This window comes from Trypanosoma melophagium (genome assembly GCF_022059095.1).
Source record: "Trypanosoma melophagium isolate St. Kilda chromosome Unknown ctg14segment1, whole genome shotgun sequence".
In the NCBI taxonomy this organism is placed as follows: Eukaryota; Euglenozoa; class Kinetoplastea; order Trypanosomatida; family Trypanosomatidae; genus Trypanosoma; species Trypanosoma melophagium.
Window position 1 is genome coordinate 110,822 of NW_027125142.1, and position 21,211 is coordinate 132,032.

The following is a 21,211-nucleotide window of genomic DNA, read 5'->3' on the forward strand; positions in this document are numbered from 1 at the left end:
ACAGAGGAGATACGAAATAGAAAAAAAATGAAAATAAGGGAAATGGTAAAAGCAAAAAAACAAACAAAATTATTCATAACCCATCACACTAGCATAGACCAAATAAATGCTTATAAACATTTAGTAAAAAACTTAGTCGGTGGTAGTGGGAGAGGAGGGAGGAATTATCACATATAGTACACTCATCTTGAAGCTACAATAATAACTCCAAAACAAATATGCACTACAAATGCCATTAAATAAATATCCTCTCAATACATTACAGAAAATGCATAAATCATGGGTAAGCATCATTCTAGTTCTCATTAAATATCCATTGTTTTGTATCTTCTCTGTTCATAGAGTACTGCAATTAAATAATAAATAAGGAAAAACAGAACTAACGACGGTAATTGCTGTTTGTGAAGCGAAAGAATAGCCGGTATGTTCCAGAACTATCAAAGCTTGCCCTTACACCACCTGGTCTTGTATCCCATTGTTTTCTCACAATCTGATAGGCAACATCCGCATACGGTGGCCCTACGGAGAATACCAAAATACAGTAATCATCGTTAGGTCCTTTTATTGTATCTTCAATATGATAAATACGACTCATATCTCGTTTCGTATTAGCCAGAGCAGGATAAAATAGTGTAAACTCATACCATAATACACTCCGTGGAGGAGGATTGGTGCGTGCATCATAGTGTGTGCGGTTATACTGTGTCCATGTATATCCAGTCTTCACCTTACAGAATCTATGCGGTTTCACAAGCACAGTAGACTCTTCCTGACGTTGTTGTTGTTGTTGTTGTTGTTGTTGCTGTTGTTGTTGTTCTTGTTGTATTCGGTTATTACCGTGAGGTGTATTCCATCGCCGTGCTGTTCCACCGCCCTGCGGGTGTTGCTTGTAGTAATCTACAATTTCATCCCTAAACAGCTCTTCATCTTCGCCCAACACCTCATTCTGTTTCTCCAGTGCCGCCCGCATGTACGCCTCACTCGGCACAAAGTCTAATGGCACGCCAATATTAATATCATCTCTATTTTGTCGTGTGGCCTCCCGCCGTTTACGCGCCTCAGCGGCGGCCTCCCGTTGTGTTTGTAGTGCCTGCAGCGATGGTGTGAGTGGCGGTGGGGCAACCGCGGCGGAATTGCCAAAGCGATTGAGACGATCGCAGGCAGCGAGAACGTTTAATCGTGCGTGTACCATAGAGAAGAAGGTTGGATTAATACCAGCGGCGACGGGATTGTCGCCAGGGCAATTCGCCAAAGCTGTAAGAGATGCTAATAGTCTACTTACAGATGCCACACGGGCCAATTCCACCTCCTGATGATCACTGCGTTTACCCAAAACAGAACTCATATTTACTTCTCTTGTTGGTTCAGGTGTTTCCTCCTTCTTAACTTTCTCCATCGTTGTTATTTCTTCAGCTTCCGTATTTCCTGAATCGGTGTTAGGTTTCGCATCATCGATACTACTATTATGTTTATCTTCATCATTCGCAACAACCTCAACTTTACTTTCATTTTTGTTATTATTATTATTATTATTATTATTATTATTATTATTATTATTATTATTATTATTATTATTATTATTATTATTATTATTATTATTATTATTATTATTATTATTATTATTAACAACAGTGGCAGTAGAAGAAGAGAACTTAGAAGGAATAACAAGAGCAGAACTAGAATGTTCTCTTTGTTCTCGGTATCCTACATAGTGTGGGGCAGCAACAGAGTTTAATAAATCCATTAATGCCTTTTCATACTTTGGGCGCAAAGCAAAAGCATTCACTTTAGCACTACTCAGTGATAAAGCCTCAATATACTCTAATACAGCAACCCAATAGAGTGCACTACGCCATAATTTACCTGCGAGATCTACAGTAGCATCGGTGTCTTCCTCATTATCATTATAATCATCCACACCACCTGTGTTATCATCGATCCATCGCCCCAGCGCATCTCGTGCATCAATGAACTCCTCAATTGCTGCAACTGTCTGCTGCATCACCTCCGCCGTGTTCTCTGCGACTAAAGATTCCACAAGTGCGGGCAGTGATACATAGGCGTAGTGCTCTGGTTGGGAAACACGCTCAATAGCCTCTGTGATAACACGTTGGGCTTGTGTCACATAACTGAGTGGTGGAAAGGCGCGGGTGTCGAGAAAGTACATGGCGTATCGAATTACTAATGCGTCTATTGGGGCTGCATGTGTGCGACGTTGTCGTATTCGCTCCACCGCACGTGCCCCACTTTGTCGTAATAACGCAGCGTACACTTCCACCACCTCATCCTCTCCACGGCCGCGTTTGTGCATTCTATATATATATATATATATACTATATCCCTTTTTTCCCTATCCTTTGTAAATATATATATATATATATATATATATATATTATGGGTGAGGAATAGTAAGACTGGGGTGGTTGAGTGGGTGCTCCTATGGTGTTCAAGAGAAGTTGAATAGAGGGAGAAATTACAAGAAGAGAGAGAGAGAGAGAAAGACTATATATAGACATAAATGAAAGCACATGTGTGTGTTTTTTTTTTTTTTGTTGTTGTTGTTTTAGGGGTGAAAAGAGAGAGAAGAAGAGGGAAAAATAAAAGAAAAGAATAAGGGCCGAGGGGAAACGACAAAAAAAAGAATATACAGATATATATATATATATAGCAAAAGAAAATGAAAGAAAGAAGCGTATGTGTGCGTGTACAAAAGAGATTCACATATACATGCACAAACACACACATAATACAGAAAGAAATTAAATAATAATAATAATAATAATAATAATAATAATAATAATAATAATAATAATAATAATAAATGTCATTCTATAACTAAAGTAATCATCCATTTATAACCTTTTTTTTTTTGCATTCTCATTGTTTTTTCTTATTTTCTTTTTTTCCTCTTTATACTCTTCATGTGTGGTATTTTTTTTTCCTTTTTCTCACTATTCAAATGTCCCTCATTTCCTTTCTTTTTTCTTCTTATATTATTGGGGTAAAAAGAAAAACGTAAGAACGATAATAACAATACAAATAACAAACAAACAGTGTGGTCTTTCCCCTTCTCTTCCTTTCTTTATTTTCCATCCAAGTGTTTTCTCTCAGAGAATTTCATATTTGGCAACAAATTCCAAACAAACACACACATGCACAGAGAGAGAGAGAGAGAGTTAAAAAGATAATAAACCTGGAGAAAAGATTCAAAGTAAAAAAGGGAAATAAAAAATACTTTATATTTCCCATGGCAACCTGTCATCATTTAACTCCCATATGGGATTTGATACTGCTATATTCCCATTTTTTGTTGTGAGTGACGGTTTTCCTTCCCCTTCCTCTTCCTTTTCATTTAATTCCTTTTCTCTATCCTTGTTTTCACTCTTACTACTACTAATACTGCTGTTGCTAGCGCTAGAAACCTCATCCATTACTTCATCTTCTACTTCTACACTGGGAAACAACTCTCTTTCTTCTTTTTCTACTTTTTGTGGTATTTGCGGTGTGCTAATTGCATGATAAGTATTTATTGGAACACCTTTCGGAACAGGACGTGCAGTGGCAGTGAGATTAGACGGCATCTCCACGGTATCATTATGTACCTCCTGTGAATCATTATTATTATCATTGGAGTTAGAAACATTGCTATGATGTTCGTTAAAAACATTTAAATCCCTACCAGCACAACCAACACCAACAAGGTCTGTTTCATGATCTCCACCTTTTGAAAATCCCGATATAGACGCAGATTGACGGACAGAATCATCTGGTGTGTTCACATGTGTTTGAAGTACAACAGAGGGAGTCACGGCACTTTCATCAGAAGCCCCCTCATCGGCAGCGTACCGATTGGCACAACTCTCATCAAATGAGGCAATACGGGGAGTTCTCTTAACTCTCCGTGGAATGTTTGATAGAGCTCCAAACGTATTGGTATTGCTATTAGTATTGGTATTAGTATTAGTATTTTCGGATGTGGCTGCAGCTGCGGCAGCGGCAGCCACAGCAGTTATTCTAGCGGAAGCAATTTCCTCCCGAGTTTTGCTTTCATATCCTCTCTTCTCATGCTGATTTTGTTCTTGTTGTTGTTTTTCCTTTTGTGTTGCCTTTACACCTCGTGCTGATCTACGAGTATGTTTACTCCGTTTCTTTTTTATAGGAGTTGAATGGGGTTTATTTCCATTGGTATCATCACGACCAAAAAGTTTCCGCCATCGTACTCGATTTTTCTCTTCTTCACTGTTGAGATCCCTCCCGGATTGAGATTTATTATACTTTTCTCGCTCTTCTTCTTCTTCCTGCATTTGTTGCTGGAGTTGGCGAATAAGTTGTATTCTTGCTCTCTCCCGTATTCTATCTCCAATGTTTATTTCATAAGCATCACCATTGCTTCCATATACACCACTGTATTGTGCGAGAAGTCGCCGAGATTGGGCGAGTTGACTCACTTCTGCAAGAATGTACCGCGCCTCTTCAGCAGATTTGTACTGTAGTACACCCACCATCAAATCACATATACTTCGCTCCTCACCGCTAAGTCGATCTAAACTATTACACTGTATGGAAGGGGGACCTTCATTTAACGCAGTACCTTGTCCTAATTCGGGCTGTACTGGAACAGCTGATGGTGTTACTGCTCCCGTAGTAATCGTAGTTGTAGCTGTTGTCGTAGTAGTTGTACTAGTCGTAGCAGCAGAGCGGGAACGTCTGCTGGGGACTGCAGTATTCCCCACAATTCCTCCTCTTGTTGTTGTTGTTATTCTCCCTCGTGGTAGTGGTTCCATGTATGGGGCTAGTGGCTGTGCCCAGCGTTCCATGCGGGCCTTATTTCTATCGGTGCGGCGCGGACCCAGCGGTAATGGACGATCGGGAGGTCTGCATGATGGCATACTGTTATATATATATATATATATATATATATAGATAGATAGATAGATAGATAGATAGATAGGTAAACTGTGCTAGTGATGTATGCACAGGAATAACCTTTTATTTGTTTATTTTCTGTTTCTTTCTCTCTGTTTATTGTTTATATTCCACGCTTGGAGTATCTGCACACCAGCTTCCTCCTATGCCTTTGTCCGTTCTTCAGTGAAAAACAACAAAAAAGTAATAATTAACAAATAAAAAAAAAGGAAAAGGAAGCAAAAGTGGGATGATAACATTAATACATCTTTGAAAAAGAAAGGAAAAAAAAACACATTCCCTCTGAACAGAGAGATACGAACATACACACAAACAAGTACAGAGAGAAAATAATATATACACAGACACTAGTCTGCTTCCACGCATGTTATTGATTAAAGAGAAAAAAAGAGGAAGAGAAGAAAAAAAAAGAAGAAAAGGACTACCTTCCCATCGAAACCACGGTGAAGAATATCCGAAACCATGAGAAAAGAAAATGTCTCTCATAGAATGATGATTAAAGAAAGAAAGAGGAAGAAATACAAAGAGAAAATTAAACTCTCATCTCCATTTCTTTATTTCTCCCTTCTTCCTTTCATTCACTCAATCACAGAGAAACACATGCACACAAATACTTTTTTTTTTTTTTGAATTAAAACATGTGAACGCGATATTGACTTTTTACACTTTTTTTTATTTTATTTTCTCTTTCGCTTTGCATGTTCTCCTCATACTGATTTCTCCACCCTTGATTACAACATTCCCTCTCCTCCTACTACTCTCCTCTCATATCTCTTCGTTACTCGTGAATTCTTCCTTATTCTTCTTTCATTTCTTTGTATCTTTTTTTTTTTCCACCCTTCCTTCTTTTCTTCTTTTTCTTCTTCCTCATTCCTCTTTTCCTTCTCTTTTTCTTTCTTTCTTTTTTATCCCTCTCTCTATCTCTGTTCCCTCCCCCTTTATTCCTCATTTGAAAAGCAAACAAAAAAAAGAGGGAAAAAAAGAAAAAGAAAAAAAAACGAAAAAGAAAAGAAAAGAAAAAAGCATTTGACTACCGGCGGTCCACCACCTCCAGCTTATCAAGTACTGTCTGATGCACAGATCGCACCTGTGAACCCACAACCATCTGCTCCGCAACGGAATCAATCTTCGCACGTTGTTTTGTCTCGCTGATTAAATTCGCCAACCACACCTCCGCATCGGCGGCATTTGTGCCGAGTTGCTGCGCCACATACGGAATAGAAACAACGGCGTGTGTAGTCATATAACGTGCGAATATCAGACGTCGTGCATTCTCCACAAGTGCGGTGGTGTGGGTAGTGAGGAAGTAATCACCAAGCGCCATTGTGCGAACTGCGGGAAGGAGGGCGAGGGCATCTTCAAAGGATTGTCGGTTTACAATCGCGTGTACGAGTTGTGTGAGGGGATCGGAGTATTCGTAAATGTCACTTACCATCGCAGCAGCACTACGTAGTGCAGATCGACGTTGTTTGTTAAGAATCGCCGCTGCACAAATGTAGCGTAGATAGTGTGGACAAACCGACTCCACCACACTCTGGTACACCGAATTCGTCTTGAAATCAAAGATAAAATTCAGCAGATGTGTCGAGTATTGATTTCCCCCCTTAAAGAAGGGAAATAACACCCAATGTAAGAGCCACACCCGCTCCGTCGTAGTGGTGGTGGTGGAAACACGAAAGATATCCTCCTCAAAGACATCTGCGTTTTGTTGTCGTCGCAGTTTCTCCGCCACGGCAATAGCGGACGGCCAATTGCACGTGCATGTATCACTGACGAGTTTACCCCACAGGAGTGTACTTTGATCGAGTTCATATCCCACAACACACTGACAGAGTGAGAGAAGCTCCGATGCGTCTGTGTAGCGAGCGGCATCATAGCAGAGATACGCCAACTCCATCACCGCCTTCATCACATCGCGGGTGATGCCTTTACCCTCCAGCACATCACGTGAGAGTTCCCTGTTGCTACGCAGTGCATCAATCTCACTTCCGGTTAACTTAAACTGATACGTGCTGTTCTCCACCTCATTCTTCTCAAAGAACTCGTCCAGGGCGGGCTGCGCTCGCTGGGCGGCCTTCTCAATCTTCCGCTCCTGCGCCGGGGAGACTTCGCCCTCCGGTGTGAGGGCCGTTGTGGCCTGCACCGCCCGAATAGCGTCCGCCACGTCGAGTCCCTGATCGTCGTGGAAGTACAGCAGGCCGAGGACGAGGTGCTTATCGAGATGCGGCACCAGACATCGCAGCATATCCGTCATTTCTTTTCTTTTTTTCTTTATTGTATGTGTATGTATTAATAATACTATTTGGTTGGTTGATTTTCTCTTTTTCTTGCCTTTACTTAGTTTCGCTTACTGCTTCTTCTTCGTTCTGCTCCGCTGTTGTTGTTGTTGTTGTTGTTGTTTGTTTTCGTTTCCTTGATGAATGTTGGAGTTGGTGTTTTTTTCTTTTTTTCACTCACTTCCTCTTGCACTCGCGTTACTGTAGTGATTGAAAGTCATACAAAATAGAGAAAAATAGAGAAAAGAAAGAAAAGAGAAAAATAATTTGGAAGAGAGTATAAAAAGTAATGAAATTTCAAAAAAAAAAAGAACGAAAGAGAAAAGAAATAATAACACCATACAAGTCTACTGTTTGTCATACCCCAAAATAGTTGGGACCATCTCCTTCACCAAGATTAGAAGAAAATAGTACATGAATAACAATAACGACAAGAAAAGAAATAATCTGACTAATACAAACAAAAATACCTCAAATATTTTCATCCTATCACATTACACACAATGTATGAAAACTTCTCCCCTCTTACTCTTTTTCTCTCTCTTTCTTTTGATCTCTCTCTTTTACATTACAAAAGAGGGGGGAGAGAAAGAAAGAGTGATTCTATGCATTACGGTGAAACGGACACCGTCATTGATTGGTACAAGGTACAAAATAAAACAAAAAACAGAGATGGAGGGGAAAGGGAAAAAGATTGTATGTATATAGGTATAGGTGCCACGTCTATAGTAAAGATGCCATATCATAATAATAATAATAGTGCAGAATAAGAAAGAAAACAAGATGGCTTCAAAACTTATATATATATATATATATATATATATATATATATATATATCGACCTGAGCATATGCATTTAATATCATAGTCTAATAGTTTTCCTTTTCCCTCCTTCAAGAACGAATAAGCTCTAAGAGATCACTGTAAATAGCCTCACAGTAATTATTCTCTTCTGCTATTTCCATCAACACATCATGTAATCTTAACTTATCCTCCACCTGCGCCTGTTGTTGCCGCAGACTACGAAGTTGATGTACTTTACGATCCAGTTCTGTCATAATACTTCGCATGCGTCGACTCACCTCTACGGAGTCAACGGTGGGATCATTTAACGCCGCCGTGTACTCACGATACTCTTTTCGTAATTGAAGTATTTCACGAAGTAATGAACGACACACGGCGGAGAGATGACGGGCACTATTTGGCACCACACGACCCGAACACACCGTCTCTGCACTGCTGTTCACATTCAATCGTTGTAATGGTATCATTCCCTCTTTTCTTGATAAAGTTCCTCCTATTCCTATTCCTGTTCCTGCTGCTGCTGCTGTTGCTGTTGTTGCTATTTCGCCTGGTGATAGGGAAGAGGATGCGAGCGTTGTAAGCAGCGGTGGTGGACGTCGTAGATCTCGCATCTCCTCACTAACAACACCATTGCCAATAGTCGGACTTCCCAATCGTACATCCATTGGTGAAACCACACCGCGTCTACGGTAATACATGCGTGGTTTATAACAATTCTGCCTCTCCACGGTAGAAACAATAGCGGCGATGTGGTGTGAGGATGGTGTAGTCGTGTGGCACTGATCGGGTGGACCAGAAGGGAGAAATACTTTTTCAATGTAAAAGTTAGGACTATGTCGTCTACCACACGCACTATTACTACCACCTCGTTTCACTCTTTGTTGTATTTCTTCTTGTTTTTTCTGTTGTATTTCTTCTACTTCACGTAAGAGTTGTCGGTGTTTGGCATTTAGTACCCGCTGTCGATCGAGTACTTCACGTAGCTGCAATTCATGCCACATCTTCTCCTGTTGGGCGAGATCTGTTTCTGTACGCTCGGCATTATACTCTTCACGCAGCTCTGCGAGTTTATGAAACATCTCTGCTTCGACCTTTTTAAGTTGTTCCTGTCGTGATTGCAACTCTTCACGTATTTGTTTTTGCCCTTCTTTACGTTGTTTGGCCAATTGTATGCGTGTGTTTTCGTTATCTGCAAGTAGTTGTTGTAATTCACTGCGTAGTCTATCTTCCGCTGCGGCGTGAATGGCCCGTTCCTTTTGTAGTAATAGTGTGAGTTCCGCCCGGTGTCGCTCAAAGTTGGCGCAGGCCTTTTCCTCTAATGTCCGGTATAACTCCCGATCTTCCTGCAGCGATTGCATGCGTAACTGTAAATCCCCAAGAGCCTCCGTTACTGAGGTCGTCGATACATCAAAGTCCATCTTTTCGCTATATGTATAGTAACAGTGTAATAGTATATATATATATATATATATATATAATGGATTAGCAATTAATCAAGGAACAGTGTGTGTTTGTGTGGGGTTTTTTTTTGTTTCTTTTCGTTGTTTTGGATCGTACATACAATGACGATACCCAACAACGTTTCTGTTGAGCTCTCAGCCAAGTGATGGAGTGTGTGAGCGTTTTTTTTTATTTCACTTGCTTGAATTCCCTTCACTCCCCTTTTTTTTTATTTCTTTCTTTGTTTGTTTGTTTCTTAGTTTCTCCTATTCTTATCCGTTACTCTTCACTGTTTACTTTTTTTTTCCCTTCTTTTACAATATATATAAAAGGGAGAGGGAGTAATAAAAGAGGACCCGCCGTTCCTCTCTGATCTCCCTGTCGCACAGAGAGAGAAAGAGAAAAGAAGAAAAAAAGAAGCAAAACAATTTAAAGAAAATGAATATTTGTTTTACAATATATGTTCGTATGCATGTAAGTTTGTATTTATGTATGTAAATGTGTATATATGTGTGTAATATACAAAACCAAATCGGGCATATAATCAAGCCCCTTGGGAGAAACCCTTTTATTTTTTTTTTATGTTAGATCGTGAAAAAAAATCAAGCATGCTAACAGAGATAAAAGTATAAAAAGAGAGAATTCACCCTAAGTACTGTTGGTCTCTTTTAGATCTGTAATATTTAATATATATATATATATATATATATATATAGATAGATAGATAGATAGATAATGTGTTTCCTCTCTTTATTCCCACTCTTCATTCTTTCTTTTCTTTCCTTTATTGCATTCCTTCATATAAAACGTACTCCTCCTCCTTAGGATCTGTTCATTACACTTAAACCACATTAGAACCTCATATATATGCTTCTTTTTTCTTTTCCTTCTCGTTATTTCTTTTTTTACTTTTCTTCCTTTTGCTGTTCCTTTTTTTTTTTATTTCTTTTTTTTTTTTACTCTTTCTTTCTTCATTTTACTTTTCCATCTCCTTCTCACTTACTCACAATCCTCATCCTCCTCCTCCTCCATCAGGAAATCCCGCACGCCCGCAATAAATTCCTCACAGCTAAGCCCCACCCGCAGCATTCTCTCCTCCGCCTCATATTCCGAATCCTCCTCTTCCTCTTCTTCATCGGATTCATCCGAGTCAAATTGCTGTTCTCGCTGCTGTTGCAGTTTTCGAATAAACGCGGCAAACTCCACCAGCGACTCCCCACTCACAATGCAGTACCCGCGTTCATCGTACAATTCATCATCGCAGTCATTGTAGAGACACTCCAGCAGCAGTGGCCCTGCCTTGTGCAGTGGACTATTCACATCCCCAATGGCCGTGCAGACAGCCCGCAGTGTGGCCTGCATCTCGTCTGTGCCGGTCACAATATCTTTATAAAACGGCCGGCACCACTGGGCGAAGAGATCCCGCACAGATTGCAGGAGAAATGAAACATCTTTACTTTTACCATGACGCTCCATAATATGCGTGAGTAGTTTGTGGGTGACGATGCGGCATAAGTCGCCATTCTTGCGGCCAAAGGTGAGACGAGTGTTTTTCATTTGAAATGTACAGTCTTGAATACGCGAGGGTTGTTTAAGGGCCTGTTCTATCAGGTCGTGTATGGCATCTTTAAATACTTCCATCTGCTCCGAATCACTATCAACATTGCTATCATCATCCTCATCTGCCTCACTAGTGGCACGGGGAATGTTATCTCGTATAAATACCTCACGTGTTGGGAGAATACCACTTACATAACGATACTTCATGGCTTTACCACAACCACCTTGACCTGTCAATTTTTTATCAGTCTCTGCATTACTACAGGCGATAATGGCTTGATCCTCTATTATCACTCCTTGTACATTATCTTCATTCTTGTTGTTTTTATTATTTTTCCCCTCTGTCGCCTTTGTAGAGGTGGGAGTGGAGTCAATGATATTTCTACCACTAGCACTACCACTACCACGAATACTACTATTATTACTACTACTACTACCCGTTACTGGCATTACACCAATAATACAACGATCACCAATGATAGAATATGACACCTCAGCTTTTTCACTGATAACAACATTGTGTCCAATAAAGGAGTGACGAAGAATACATCCAGGACCAATAGTTGTCCCATCAAGAATAACACAACCTGTAATAACAGCACCATCACCAATACGTACACCCTTTCCAAAAACAGTTCCTCGTACTACTGCAGTAGGTGGAATAACTACCTGTTCACCAACAACTACACATGGTTCACAATTGCTTGAAAGTACTTTTGCCCCAACTTGGTGTAAATAAACACTTTGACAGTGTGATGATACAGCGTATCGGGCGAGATCTTCTGCAAAACTGTATTCACGAGTTAAAGGGAAAAAACGACGACAACAAACATCAATATTTGTCTGAATATATGATGTAAGACTGTTTATAGGTTGTACAATACCCATAGATGGGTTTACTACCTGAATACCAAAAACATTACCCCATAACTCCTCTTTTACTAGGAGATCCACTAAGAATGCATGAAGATCATTCATGTGAAATGTAAATAGCGGTAGTGCCTCAGCAGAGCAAAATAGAAAATTTGTGGGAACAAGATCGGTTCGCACAGAAATTGGTTCCTTACTACTGAATTCCATAGAAATAGCTTCTGGAGATTCTTCACGAGGTTCCACTCGTGTCATACTTCTCACCACACCTGTAGACTTCTGCAATGTAAACATAGTTAAATGACTAGGTGGATATTCATATCCACCAAGTGGACGATGTTCAGCTGCTGAAAGAGTCACTCCAGCAGTAGCAGGAGAGTCACGTTCAATTAAAGGTGATCCAAGACAATTTTCTCGCTCACTCATTTTCTCTAATAAAAGATCATGTAATGTATCCTCAAGTATAGTCCTTACAGAAGTACATAGTAATGTAGCAGCATATTTCTTAAGATCATTTGTGCGTTGATTATGTATATGAAAGAGATCACGAAGGTTTGTAAAAAATGCCATGGAGTCAATAGGAACAAAAAGAAAGGATGAGTTCTGCGCAACAAGATTGTGATCTACAATCTCTGATGTAGCATCAAATGGTCGTGTCATATTGCGCTTACTTTCCACAACCTTTACTTTCATATCTTTACTCTCCAACCACGGTTTACCACGTGCGGTTCGGTTATTCTGTAAATGATACCGCACCGCTTCTACCGATTCCCTATTAAGCAGAATACAGACTTCATCAACCCCATTTTCTGCGAGGTTTTCAAGGATGTAATCAATAATAGGGGTATTGCATATAGGTAATAAGGCGAATGGGAGATTTTGAGAAGGAGAAACAGGTGAGAGTGGATGGGATGGAGAGTTAAATACTTCACCAATGATAATAACTGTGAAGTGTGGACCATGACGTTTCCGTCCCGTTTCAGTAGTGCGGCGTGTGGCTGCTATATCCATTTAATCCGTCTGTTCGGAAATATGAATTTAGACCCTTTTTTTTATATTACTTTCTCTTTCTCTCCAGGTGTTGTTCTCGTGCTATTGGACTGTACAGTAGGAAGACTACTATTATTGTTATTAATTATTTTTTTCTATCCCTTTAGAGAGTCACAAACTTGTGTATTACACCTTACTAATAAAGTGAGGGAGAGCTCCAACGAAGAAAAAGAAAGAAAGGGGAAAGGCATGTAATACAAAAGACAATAAAGAGTACATTGGAAATAAATAAAAATTGTGCAAATAATAAATAATAAAAACGGGGAAATATCTTTCTCCTTTATCGGTTTAGTCACATATTTCATTTTTTTTTTTAAACTCTCGTTTATTTTTCTCTCGCCCTCTCACTGTGTATGTGCGTATGTTTACAATATCTGCAGAAAACAATATGTAGCAGTAGATATGACTAAAGAAAGTACCTGCTTTCTTTTTTATTCATTTATTTTTTCTGTTTATACTTATATGAGTTCTATGGTACCACTCAAGTGATTTAATTCTTTTTTTTTTTTTCTTTCTTTCTTTCTGTAGTGTGCTTATTTCCTCTCTATACAGAGAGGATCCTCTGATTTCCAAGTATCCCACTAACACCATCTAGTCTTTAGTCACTAAAGTCATATGAGGAAGAACTTTCTTCAAATGTAGCATCATCATCGGATAAAGATTCCTCTTCACTGCTACTCTCGCTGCGATTTCGCTTTCGTGGTGCAGAAGTCTTTGTTTTCTTTTGTGGCTTTTCTTCTGGTTGTTTCTTTGCAGCTCGTGATGCTGATTTCGCTGCCGGTGCAGAAGGTGGTTTTTTCCCCTCATCCTTCGTAATACCAAGAAGCAAGAGATCATCCTCTGTTTCATCGTCAAGTACACTGCTGCTCGGTTGTTTTCTCTGCTTTGTTGTTTTTGTTGTTGTCGTTGTTGCTGTTGCGAATGGTGTTGTTGATGTATTTGCTGCTACTGTTGATTTAGTAGTAGTAGTAGTAGTAGTAGTAGTAGTACTAGGGCTTGATATCGGTCTTGTAAGTGCTTCAATGCCAAAGCTGTCGAGATCGAAATCATCTGTAACTGTTACGGGCTTTCTTGCTGTTTTTGTTGTTGATGTTTCTGTTTTCACACGTTTTGAAGTTTCTTCTGCCAGTTTTTGTGCGGCCCGCTTCGCTGTCGGTCGTGCAGCCACCGTTTTTCGTGTACTTTCCTTCTTTACACCGCCATTATTATTCTTATTCTTATTATCATCATCCTCATCATCCTCGTCTTTCGGTCGCCAATTGCTCCCATCATCATCCTCATCGCTACCATCCACGTTAAAAAAGTCATCATCATCATCATCATCATCATCATCATCATCACTTGATGCCCTCTTTTTCTTACGTCGTGCAGCCGGTTTACGTCCAGTATTATTATTACTATTATTATTATTATTGCCATCTCCCTCTGCTGTGCCGGCTGCTGCTGCCCGTGTGGTGCGTCCACTCTTCTTTTCTGTCTTGACAAACTCCTTCGCGAGGGCCTCCCGCGCCTTATCGGAGAGCAGCGGGACTCGCAGGCGCTGCGGGTCGAACGGCCGCTTCTTCTCCATCTTCCGCCGCTGAATCGCCGCAATCTCCTTGAGGCGGTCGGCGAATATTTTCTCCACCCGCGGCCGCAGCTGCTGGAGATCGTCCCGCCACATGTCCTTCGGAGTGCGGCCCTCCAGCGCCGTCAGTTCATCCCGCACCCGCCGCAGTTGCGCCAGCAGCCGCGCGATCATCTCCGCCGTCAAACTCCACAACCGCATGCCGAGCAGATAATCGTAGTCCCGCGCCGCCCGCTGCACCTCCGCCTCCTCCACTTCTTCCGTTTCTTCCTCGAGGGTGGCGCCGCCGTGGAGGAGTAATGCCTGGACATCGTCGCTGCCTAATAAACTGCCGGTGCGGGTGGCCTTCGTGGTGGTGGTCTCGCCGTTGTTATTCGCATCCTCATCATCTTGTTGAATAGTGGTGGAGCTCACTTTCTTTTTCTGCAGCGGTGGAAATGCGGCGTAGCCGCGTTGTTTTAACTCTTCTAACAATTCCTTCTTGCGACGACGGGTAACAATCAGTTTGCCATCCACCACCTCCGTCACAAAGCGAACCATATTCTCCAGTTTAGAGGCCACACGGCGAAGATCACCAATGAGAAAGTCTCGTCTCTTCGCATAGTACTCCAATCTTATTAAATAGAACTCCTTCAATACCGCCTCCGCATCCAGGTATTTGGTGATTTGTCCTTCTCTATCAAAGGCGATAATATTGGTGGCATGAATATACTCACGTAATTGCATCTTTTCTTCTAAACAGCCTTGCGTCGTCCATTGCTGAAGAAATTCAGGGTGAAGAAATACTTCAAAATCTATTGTCACATCTGTATTATGCTCACGATATTGAATTACAACTTCTTTTTCACGAAGATCTTCAAGAAATTTTTTGTACGTTTGAGTCCATGTACCAATTGGTAGTTCTGTAATACTTACAATACCATTTGCTCTTACGGTAACACGACCCATAGAAATAAATTTGCCCTTCTCCTTCTCCTCAATCTCTCCTGTAAATCCAAAATACCACGGTTTCATAGGTACAAGTTCCTCTCCAGATAAAAGTCGCATAAGATTATCAATAACTTCTATTGGTGAATAATTAGGAATATTAGTTGCAAATCCTGTTCCAATACCAGAAGTTCCATTTACAAGTACCATTGGAATAATAGGTACATAGTAAAAAGGTTCTACGGAAAGTCCATCATCATCCTTATAGTCTACTACATAATCATCTGATGGGTGATAAATATATCTCGCAATATTAGCAAGTCGTGTAAAGATATAACGACCCGCGGCGTGATCTTTGCCTCCTTGAAGACGTGTACCAAATTGACCATCCTGTTGCAATAATGGTAAATTGTTTGATCCCACAAAATCTTGTGCTAATCCCACTATAGTTTGTACTAAAGATTGTTCTCCATGATGATAGGCGGCATGCTCAGAGACGTAACCAGCAAGTTGTACCACCTTAATAGATCGTGTAAGATTACGTTTAAAAGAAGAGAAAATAATTTTTCTTTGTCCAGGTTTTAACCCATCTATAACACTTGGAATAGATCGTTCACAATCTGCTACTGAAAAAAGAATAAGTTCTTTATCAATAAACTCAGAATAAGAAACGGTTTTGACATTATAGTTCATCGATTCATTAGGATTTGTATTTGCTTTAAATTGTGTAATCCATTGTTTTCGTTCTTCTACTTTATCCTTAGCAAATGCCATTGTAATACGTGCATCATCATTGGCATCATCATATACAAAATCAAGACGATGACGATCAATATTTTCAAAGTACTCTCGTCCTTCCTTTGCTCCAGATGTACCAAGACCCTTATAGTACCGTATTTCATAATTACGAATACCATCACCAATAGTATTTTTCCATTCAAAATAATCTGGCATTGAAAAGAAGGAAATAGCTCTATCATCATTAGCGTCTCGTCCCTTTTTACGTGCTTTTACAATAGGTGTAATAAACTGTTGTAAAAATCCTGGAGTTTTAATAAGATCTGGCCAATAATTATGAATCATATTAATAATAAGCCCTTTAATATGTGATCCATCATGATCTTGATCGGACATAATCATTAAATGTCCATAACGTAATCCATCAATACTAGTATGTTTTTGTCTAAGGTCTAATCCCATAATTTTACTTACAGCTTGAAATTCAGCACATGTCATTACTTTTTTAAGAGTCGCATCTCGCACATTAAGTGGTTTACCACGTAATGGAAAAACACCAAAGTAATCACGATCCTTTACGGCAAGACCTGCGGTACAGAGAGCTTTGGCGGAATCTCCCTCAGTTAAGATAAGTGTACAACGATGACTATATTTTCCACCTGCCTCATTTGCATCATCTAATTTTGGAATACCAAGTATTTGTTTTCGATCTGCATTTCGTAATTTAGATGCAATTTCACGTGTTAGTTTACTATTTGCCATTTCTACCGATCGTTCCACAATACTAGACTTGAGAATACAATCCACCATAGATGCAGGAAGCTCACAAGTTGAACCAAATCGTTGTTTAGGTGTATTGAGTGTCTCCTTTGTCTGAGAATCAAATCCAGGATTTTCAATTAAACAGTTAATAAATACAAATAAATGGGGTCGTATCATATGTGGTTTGACTTCTGTCTTATTTTTACGTTTTGCCTGTTCTGTTACTTTTGCAATAATTTGATCAGTTATATACTTCACATGTGTTCCACCTCTTGTGGTGGCTATGGAGTTAACAAAACTCACCTGTTGAAATCCGATATTAGATACTCGTATACACACTTCCCATCTATCATTTACACGTGCATAACTGGCCGGTTTCTTTTCCTCACCCATCATAGGATAAAGATCCACATACTCTGCAAAAGAACTACAGGCAATTTTTGTATCATTTAAATAACAACGAAGTGTCTTATCGGTACATCCCGCCACATCATATACACGACGTTTCATCATATACACCATATCCTCTCCAAATCCCTGTAGGCCAAATTTTTCAAAATCTGGATAAAACGTCACAACCGTGTAATCGGGTCCCTCACATGGGGTGATAACAGGCTCTTCACTCTCTAACATGTTATTACGCCATCGCATAAAAAACTTTTTACGAGAACGACTATGAACGGTTTCTAGTTCAAAACGAGTAGAGAATACATTTGTTAATTTTGCACCAAAGCCATTTCTACCGCCTGTAACTTTTGCCTCAGTATCATCATAGTTAGATGAGGTTAAAAGATGACCAAAGATCATCTCTGGAATCCACAGATGGTGTTCACGATGCCGTTGAACAGGAATACCCTCACCATTGTTGTAAACCCGCACCATTCCCTTCTCAGCATTAATCCATACTTTAATAACAGTCTGACCATGAGGATCTCGCACTTTATTATCCGCAGCATTAACAAGAATCTCATCAAAGATCTTGTAAAGTCCTGGGGTCCATGTACATTTACGCAGTTTCATCACATTTTCAGCCTCGTCGTAAACCCACATATCTTCTGTAACAGGTTCAATTGTACCAATGTACATATCAGGACGAGCTAGAATATGTTCATGCTGCGTCTTCTTCTGATAAATTTCTTCTACAGATCGACTAGTCATTTTTTGTTTTTTTTTTTTAATATTCGTATATGCTTGTTTATTCTTTTATTTTTTTTGTTGTTGTTGTTGTTTTCTACTTAAGACGGTGTCTGGGTTTATAGAATGTATAAATAAATATAAATTAATGCAGGTGTAATCTGTATCTGCTTTTGGAATTGGTTATGGATCTAAATATCCACACTATATACGCCTCTCTTTTTTTTACTTTTTTTTTCTTTCAATACTTAGACGTTGTCTACTCTATGAAATAAGCCCAATCTATGGTAATGTGATGTAGGCCTCTGTATTAATAAGCTATATATCTTTGTGTATTATATATATATTTTTTTTTTCTTGTGTGTTTTCTCTTATGATAAATGAAATGCTTACTAGCTCTTAAGTAAAGGGGGGCCCTCACCAATTCCACAGATCACTTCAGAGAAACAACCAAACAATAAAAAGTAAAGCAAGAAAACAGGGAAAAAGAAAAGAATGGAAAAGATAAAGTGAAAGGAGTTACAAAAGCAAAACAAAAACACATACACAAACATACAATCATCACAATATATATATATATATATATATATACAGAAAAAGAGCCCATAGCAGTAGCGACATAAACAGACATACATACACATACACACACACACACCCTCTCTCTCTCTCTCTCTCTACGGTTTCTGTTTCTGTGGTGTATGTGGTTGCCGCGTTGTGGTCGTAGTAGATGGTGATAATAATAATGCAGTAGTTGTAGTTGTTATTCCCCCACGTGTGAGAAGTAGTGAGGCGTCAAACACCGCACGTGTCATATCTTTTGTGTGTTGAAGTGTACGCGCCACCTCCCGGCGCACACATGCGGCGGGAATGACAAGCCGCAGACTGCGATCCTCCGCATTGCGGTGCAGCAGCCCGGCCCGCAGTAATGTGCGTAAAACATCCGCGGGATCAATTCGCACTTCCTGGGCAATGCGGTGAACTGTTACGGCGGAGATTAACTCCTCTGTAGTGTTATTATTATTATTATTATTATTATTATTATTATTATTATTATTATTATTATTATTATTATTATTACGGAATCGTTTAACACCACGGCCACGCCAAACGCCACCAACACGATTGTGGTTATGGCTTTTACTACTTTTATTATTATTGTTGGTGTTATGTTCATTCACCCCATCATCGTCTTCCTCTTCTTCTTCCTGATCCACAACCTCTTCATTCTCATCATCCCCATTCCTATCCTCATCACTCAACACCTCCACTTCCTCCACCGTATTATTACTATTACTATTATCAATCTCATTATCGTCAATCGTAATAGCAGGGGCGGTGGTGTGTGGAAGTTGTGTGTGCATCCAAGCCAACAACACCCGCAGCCAATAACGATGATACGCCGCGGCACCCAAATCCGAAAGCGGCTTCTCCGGCGATCCGACATGTCGTCGACGATAGGCGAGTTCATAACTTGCCGCAATCATAAATTGTCCAAAATGTCCAAGACTCGCCGTTGTTGCTGTTGATCCACCGGCAAAACACGGCAGAGTGACAATACACGCCAAGTTGTTTTCCACCACTTGTTTCTCCCACGTAAAGTAACCGACAAAGTACATCGCCGCCGGGTCATCGGTGTATTGGGGAAAGTGGCGCTGGTGAAGACAGACAATGTAAAAGTAATAGTTTTGTACATCATAACCGGCCAACTTATTCTCAAGAAAGGATTTGCCTAAGAGAAACAAATGACGACAGTAGGTTACCTGTCGACTACCATTTACTTCAAGCATGGAAAATCCACGGGCATCATCTCTATATATCTCTTCTCCAGGTGGTTGTAATCGACCAGAACGGTAGAGTCGTGTTTCATACTGCATCTGCTCAAAGGTACTGTAAATACGAAGCGAGAATGGACACAAATAGGCATCACGAATGTACGGATTTGTTGGCGTTGTCTCTGTTATGCCAGAGTAACGTTGTTCCTCACTACTGCAAAATGCTGCGGGATCATACTCGGTATGAAAAATACCATACGGGGCATAATACCATGGAGCAAAGACATATGTGCATAAGTATACAAAATAACGAATAGTTGTGGGAGTACGACAATCACGTAAAAGTCGTTCTTCAAAAAAATCATGCTGTTTCTCCTCACGTCGTGTACGAGTCATGCCAGGAGTTTCTTCCCAATATACAGAACTTAATATCGGTTTGGTGATGCGAAAAAATGTCTGTGGAGGAGGTGTCATATTACCTGTACCCAAACCACTAGTATTATTATTACTGCCTCGAGGTTCTTTTAACTCAATATCAGAAGCGGGAAACCACCCACTTAGTCGGTGATCCACATCCTTAAATCGCACAAATCCGTAGAGTGGTGGTGGTTTACTCTGGGGTGTATCTGCTATTAATAACGGTGTCCATAGATATCGCACCTCCAACAATTGTCCACGCCTTACAGTTCCATCCGGCCCACGTACACTGCAGGAAGATCCCAAGATGGATTGTTGTTGTTGTCGTTGTCCATCACGTCCTGCACTAATGATGTTATTATCATCTATAAGACTATTCATCCTCTTGCGACTGCTACTATGAATCTTGTGGTAGGGATGGCTTCTGTCATCCACAGTAAGAAGAGAGGAACCAAAGAAAATGATCAACTTTTGTTTTTCACTCTTCTTCTATCTTACCTCCTGCGCCTTTTTTTGTTTGTTTTTTCTTCTCTTTCATTTATATTACAGTTTTAATAAACAAAAACAAGGGAAAGCGTAATGGGAAATATAAAGATAATCGAATGATTATTGGAATGGGGAAAGAAAAATCCCGTCTGAAAGAATACAAGATAAAATTTGAAAAAGAAAAAAGAAAATAAATGGGAGAAAATGTCAATTTCATCACTATTTTAATGATTTTTTTTCTTTTCTCTCTCGCTTTTTCTTTTTGTACTGTTTGGTACTTTGCCTTTCCTCTCGAGAGAAAACAAAAACCTCTCTTAATGTATTCTCAGAAAGAGAAGCTGAATGAGGATGAAAGCAATAAACTAGAGAAAATACAGAGAGTTGATCACGATAGAGAATAAAAAAATAAAATACAATAAAATACACTGGAATATAAACATATATATATATATATATATATATATATATATATATATATAATG

At 39.8% G+C, this 21,211-nt stretch overlaps 7 protein-coding genes across 7 annotated transcripts; all 7 read right to left on the reverse strand.

Annotated features, from left to right (window-relative positions):
• Positions 1-379: 379 nt before the first annotated feature.
• On the reverse strand, positions 380-2,311 carry LSM04_009129 (Cactin; the record flags this gene model as incomplete). The annotated part of the gene is made up of 1 exon (XM_067334951.1): positions 380-2,311. The coding sequence occupies one exon, from the start codon at positions 2,309-2,311 to the stop codon at positions 380-382; it is 1,932 nt and encodes a 643-aa protein (XP_067193999.1).
• A 925-nt stretch (positions 2,312-3,236) lies between these two features.
• On the reverse strand, positions 3,237-4,889 carry LSM04_000676 (uncharacterized protein; the record flags this gene model as incomplete). The annotated part of the gene is made up of 1 exon (XM_067334952.1): positions 3,237-4,889. One exon carries the CDS (start codon positions 4,887-4,889, stop codon positions 3,237-3,239), a length of 1,653 nt encoding a protein of 550 aa, XP_067193832.1.
• A 1,067-nt stretch (positions 4,890-5,956) lies between these two features.
• Positions 5,957-7,180, reverse strand: LSM04_002787 (Proteasome component (PCI) domain; the record flags this gene model as incomplete). Its single annotated transcript, XM_067334953.1, has 1 exon — positions 5,957-7,180. One exon carries the CDS (start codon positions 7,178-7,180, stop codon positions 5,957-5,959), a length of 1,224 nt encoding a protein of 407 aa, XP_067193873.1.
• Positions 7,181-8,095: 915 nt separating this feature from the next.
• LSM04_009208 (uncharacterized protein) lies at positions 8,096-9,424 on the reverse strand (the record flags this gene model as incomplete). The annotated part of the gene is made up of 1 exon (XM_067334954.1): positions 8,096-9,424. One exon carries the CDS (start codon positions 9,422-9,424, stop codon positions 8,096-8,098), a length of 1,329 nt encoding a protein of 442 aa, XP_067194002.1.
• A 1,021-nt stretch (positions 9,425-10,445) lies between these two features.
• Positions 10,446-12,887, reverse strand: LSM04_001960 (Hexapeptide repeat; the record flags this gene model as incomplete). The annotated part of the gene is made up of 1 exon (XM_067334955.1): positions 10,446-12,887. The coding sequence occupies one exon, from the start codon at positions 12,885-12,887 to the stop codon at positions 10,446-10,448; it is 2,442 nt and encodes an 813-aa protein (XP_067193861.1).
• Positions 12,888-13,524: 637 nt separating this feature from the next.
• Positions 13,525-18,078, reverse strand: LSM04_008485 (DNA topoisomerase; the record flags this gene model as incomplete). The annotated part of the gene is made up of 1 exon (XM_067334956.1): positions 13,525-18,078. The coding sequence occupies one exon, from the start codon at positions 18,076-18,078 to the stop codon at positions 13,525-13,527; it is 4,554 nt and encodes a 1,517-aa protein (XP_067193985.1).
• Positions 18,079-18,728: 650 nt separating this feature from the next.
• Positions 18,729-20,624, reverse strand: LSM04_007941 (Histone acetyltransferase domain; the record flags this gene model as incomplete). The annotated part of the gene is made up of 1 exon (XM_067334959.1): positions 18,729-20,624. The coding sequence occupies one exon, from the start codon at positions 20,622-20,624 to the stop codon at positions 18,729-18,731; it is 1,896 nt and encodes a 631-aa protein (XP_067193975.1).
• Positions 20,625-21,211: the final 587 nt, after the last annotated feature.